Raw genomic sequence first — 5,006 nt, 5'->3', positions numbered from 1 at the left:
ACACTAGCACGCACACCCTGCATATGGGGCACACTAGCACGCACACCCTGCATATGGGGCACACATACTCTGCATGGGGCACACTGGCACGCACACCCTGCATATGGGGCACACATACTCTGCATGGGGCACACTAGCACGCACACCCTGCATATGGGGCACACTAGCACACATACCCTGCATATGGGGTACACTGGCACGCACACCCTGCATATGGGGCACACATACTCTGCATGGGGCACACTAGCACGCACACCCTGCATATGGGGCACACTAGCACACATACCCTGCATATGGGGTACACTGGCACGCACACCCTGCATATGGGGCACGCTGGCACGCACACCCTGCACATGGGGCACATGCTGCAGTGAGATAATGTGGAGCATGCATATCGCAGATAATAGCGCCACGCACAGGACGCTCCTGCCGCGCTGTGGGCACGGAGGGTGAGGGCATGCTGGCAGACAGCCTGGGATGCCCCTGTAGTCCCGGCGCCGTCACTGCAGCCTCCTCCGTCCCCGCCGTCGTTTCCAGCTCCTCATCAGCACTTTTTTTTCCATGTGAAACAGAAAGAGCCGGGCAGCGCCGGAAAGGCCTTATAAGGCGCAGGAAGGAACCCCGCCGGAACCGCGCCTTACATGGTCCGCACCGTACATGGAATCACCGGCCGGGATTTCCGGAAGGTGGCGGGGGGGGCGGGGAGGAGGTGGTGCCGGATTGCCCGCTGCCCGGTTCCGCTACTCGGTGACCGGCTGCATCCATGCCCGCTTTCCTTTACCGCAGCTGGGGTCCTCTGCAGGGGTCTCCCCAGCACGGGATCGCCGGTAGCTGTCGGCCAGGCCATCGCACTACACGGAGTTCCATCCTCAGTCTTCCCCCTTCCTAGTCAACGTCACGGGTCCTCCAGCTTCCCTCCAAATAAGGGCTTCCTGCACCCCATATATGGCCATGTACGTCACGGAGTGGGCGGGGGCCGGCAGCTACAAACCCTTTATATAGGAGCGGATCCCGGGGAGCCGCGAGAGATTCCAGCAGGCAGGACTGGGGGAGCCGTGCGGGGGCAGCGACTGCAGAACCGGCGACAACCCCGGCAGCAGCAGCAGCCGCCCAGAGCACAACACCCATCCTCCTCACTATATCCGCCCATAACACACAGTGTCCCCGGCCGTCTCCCAGTGTGCATGCACCGGCCGCTTCTCTAGGGATCCCCGAGGACCTGATGGCAGCTGCCAAAGCAGAGATGCTCATCTCCCCTCTGCAGATCTCCGACCCGTTCGGCTCATTCCCTCATTCTCCCACCATGGATAACTACCCTAAGCTGGAAGAGATGATGATGCTCAACTCGGGGGGATCCCAGTTCCTGGGCGCCACGGTCCCCGAGGGCAGCGGATTCAGCTCCCCCGGGGAGGGGGCCGACAGCTTCGACCACCTAGCAGCAGGTAAGCAGCAGCATAGCCCGTCTGCAGGGCGCCGCCATCGCATTGGTGGGGGGTGCAGCTCCATTCATCGGGGGGTCTGCCTGTGACTGCATACTGGGGGCTCTGTGTGCGTCAGATCCTGCAGTGTCGGTGCACAGGGCCTCCACGAGCACTGCAGACAGTGGAGGCTACAGATAGAAGAATAATAATAATAATAATAGGATGCCAGGCTTGTGTAGGGTGACCCCTCTATGGGCTCCTCTCTAATCCTTGCCCAGGAGCACTGCAGACAGTGGAGGATACAGATAGCAGAATAATAATAATAGGATGCCAGGCTTGTGTAGGGTGACACCTCTATGGGCTCCTCTCTAATCCTTGCCCAGGAGCACTGCAGGCAGTGGAGGATACAGATAGCAGAATAATAATAATAATAGGATGCCAGGCTTGTGTAGGGTGACACCTCTATGGGCTCCTCTCTAATCACTGCCCAGGAGCACTGCAGACAGTGGAGGCTACAGATAGCAGAATAATAATAATAATAGGGCGCCAGGCTTGTGTAGGGTGACACCTCTATGGGCTCCTCTCTAATCACTGCCCAGGAGCACTGCAGACAGTGGAGGCTACAGATAGCAGAATAATAATAATAATAGGGCGCCAGGCTTGTGTAGGGTGACACCTCTATGGGCTCCTCTCTAATCACTGCCCAGGAGCACTGCAGGCAGTGGAGGATACAGATAGCAGAATAATAATAATAATAATAATAGGGCGCCAGGCTTGTGTAGGGTGACACCTCTATGGGCTCCTCTCTAATCCTTGCACAGGAGCACTGCAGGCAGTGGAGGATACAGATAGCAGAATAATAATAATAGGGCGCCAGGCTTGTGTAGGGTGACACCTCTCTATGGGCTCCTCTCTAATCACTGCTCTTCTTTATGTGTTTGTTGCAGATGCCTTCTCTGAAATGTCTCTGAACGCTGATAAATCTGCCATCGAGACTAGCTTTGCCAACCACACAACCAGGCTGCCATCTCTGACCTACACTGGTCGCTTCTCCCTGGAGCCTGCCCCTAACAGCAGTAACACCTTATGGCCAGAGCCTCTGTTCAGCCTGGTCAGCGGACTGGTGGGGATGGCGAATCCACCCACCACTTCAACACCTTCACCCTCACCGTCCTCGTCAGTGTCCTCATCTTCTTCCCAGAGTCCTCCTCTGAGCTGCTCGGTCCAGTCAAGTGACAGCAGCCCCATTTATTCTGCAGCACCAACCTTTCCTAACTCGAGCACGGACATCTTCTCCGACCAGTCATCTCAGTCTTTTCAGAACGCTTCGACTTCAATCCAATATCCACCCCCTGCGTATCCTGTCACAAAGACCAGTTTCCAGGTGCCGATGATCCCAGACTACCTGTTTCCACAGCAACAGGGAGATGTCAGCCTGGTAACTCCAGAGCAGAAACCTTTCCAAGCAATCGAAAGCAGACCCCACCAGCCTTCTCTCACCCCCCTTTCTACCATCAAGGCCTTTGCTACCCAGACTGTCTCACAAGAACTCAAGAGTCTCAGTAACAACAATACTTATCAATCTCAGCTCATCAAGCCCAGCCGAATGAGGAAATACCCCAATCGCCCCAGTAAGACCCCTCCTCATGAAAGACCCTACGCTTGTCCAGTTGAGTCTTGTGACAGAAGGTTCTCCAGGTCAGACGAGCTGACCAGGCACATCCGAATTCACACCGGGCAGAAGCCCTTCCAGTGTCGTATCTGCATGAGGAACTTCAGCAGAAGCGACCACCTCACAACTCATATCCGCACACATACAGGGGAGAAGCCATTTGCCTGTGACATTTGTGGTAGGAAATTTGCAAGAAGTGACGAGAGAAAGAGGCACACGAAAATTCACTTGAGGCAAAAGGACAAAAAGACTGATAAAGTAACACCAGTGTCTGTCGCTTCTCCCATTTCTTCCTACTCCCCATCAACATCTTACCCATCTCCAGTGCCAACATCTTACTCCTCCCCAGTGTCCTCTTCTTACCCATCACCAGTCCACAGCTCGTTCCCATCTCCCACCACGGCCGTCACATACCCATCTGTTACCACCACCTTCCAGGTCCAAGGCATTACTAGCTTCCCATCTTCAATAGTCACCAATTCCTTCAGTTCACCTGTGTCCTCAGCACTTTCTGATATGTCAGTAACATATTCTCCAAGGACAATTGAAATCTGCTGAGAATATGATAGGACATGTGCAAAAAATGAATAGGCACAAAGTGAAGACTTCCAAAGCTTGGTCTCGGAGTGGGAAGTTATTGATGACAGACTTTCTAGGAAAAACGAAAGGCCATTGTAAACCGATAAGCTTCAGATGCCTAAGAAACTGCCATTTTAATTTCCCATTGTTTTCAAAGACTTAATTTGCATGAATAATTGAAATAATTTTAACATGATCCTTTTAAAGATCAACTTTTATTTGCATAAAGGGATTTTTACTCTATACATAATGTATATTGTATACGTGCAAAGTTTTTGTTTACGTTTTTTATGCTTTTTTTTGTTGTTGTTTTTTTTTTTATTTTTTGGTACTCTTGATGTGTTTTTTTTTTTTTTTTTCCCCTTTGCATATTCATGTGGTATTATTTGGAATTAATAGGGACGCCGTTTGTAAATGGTATCTAGTGATAATGCTACCATGGCTTCAACTTATTTGAGGATCAGCACTTATGTATTCGAGCATGTGTAAAAGTAACGTTTTGTTTTATCCTTTTTTTTTTCCGTTCTTTTTTTTTGGTTATGTAAATATCATCAGATGGTACTCACATATGTCAAGAAAAAAAAATTTTTTAACTCGTTTCCAGTAACTTGGTGCCTTTTTGTGAAGCCTTGCTGATGTCTTGACACGTGCATTTGCGTGTATTGATGCATTGCATCTAGCCTTAAGGTGAAAGGGAATTCTTACAAGAATGTATACAAAGACCTGAAAAGGTACAGAGAGGAAACTGAAGCACAGCTTCATTGATGTAGAATGTAAGCAAAAACTCAAAGTCTATTTTTGTAATTCAAATGTAAATTTATAAATATATATTCAAGAGATGGAATGTCGTAGTTACCTACTGAGTAGGCATGGATTTTGTATGTTATAAACATGCAGTTCATTATTTTGTGGTTTTTATTTTTACTTTATATTTGTGTTTGTTTAAACAAAGTGACTGTTTGGCTTAAAACACATTGAATGCGCTTTACTGCCAATGGGATATTTGGTGTACAATATATCCTCAGAAAAAATAAAATATCGAAAATATTTTATTTCCTTTAGTCGATTGTGTTTTCTTGTATTGGGCCATTCTTGTTTCTAAAGGATCAGGGACTCTGACTCTTTAACCCCTTTTCAGCCAAAAAGATAATGACCATATCGAAGGGTTAACGTGAAGCTTGTATGTGTGTATGACGTGTGGTTGTAACCAGCTCCTTACATAGTGTAATGGCAATGGCCTCCACTCAGAGGTATATTGATAATCTGCGGTCTAATTAGAGACCAAATCCTAGGCCTTCTCATGTACAGCAACTAGTGGTCAACTGCAATTTAAA

General features: G+C 49.2%; 1 protein-coding gene across 1 annotated transcript; it reads left to right on the top strand.

The window, feature by feature from the left end:
* Positions 1–1,029: 1,029 nt before the first annotated feature.
* On the top strand, positions 1,030–4,724 carry EGR1 (early growth response 1). The gene is made up of 2 exons (XM_069764313.1): positions 1,030–1,442; positions 2,369–4,724. The coding sequence occupies exons 1-2, from the start codon at positions 1,223–1,225 to the stop codon at positions 3,649–3,651; spliced, it is 1,503 nt and encodes a 500-aa protein (XP_069620414.1). The 5' UTR covers positions 1,030–1,222; the 3' UTR covers positions 3,652–4,724.
* The last annotated feature ends 282 nt before the right edge of the window (positions 4,725–5,006 follow it).

The sequence above is a fragment of the Ranitomeya imitator genome, chromosome 4 (assembly GCF_032444005.1).
Source record: "Ranitomeya imitator isolate aRanImi1 chromosome 4, aRanImi1.pri, whole genome shotgun sequence".
NCBI classification, from domain to species: Eukaryota; Metazoa; Chordata; class Amphibia; order Anura; family Dendrobatidae; genus Ranitomeya; species Ranitomeya imitator.
This window is presented reverse-complemented; position numbering and strand designations above follow the sequence as displayed.

Coding starts and splice junctions, on each gene's coding strand:
- EGR1 (XM_069764313.1), top strand. CDS start 1,223: ATGGCAGCTGCCAAAGCAGAGATGCTCATCTCCCCTCTGCAGATCTCC. Junction 1,443..2,368: donor CTTCGACCACCTAGCAGCAG/GTAAGCAGCAGC, acceptor TGTTTGTTGCAG/ATGCCTTCTCTGAAATGTCT.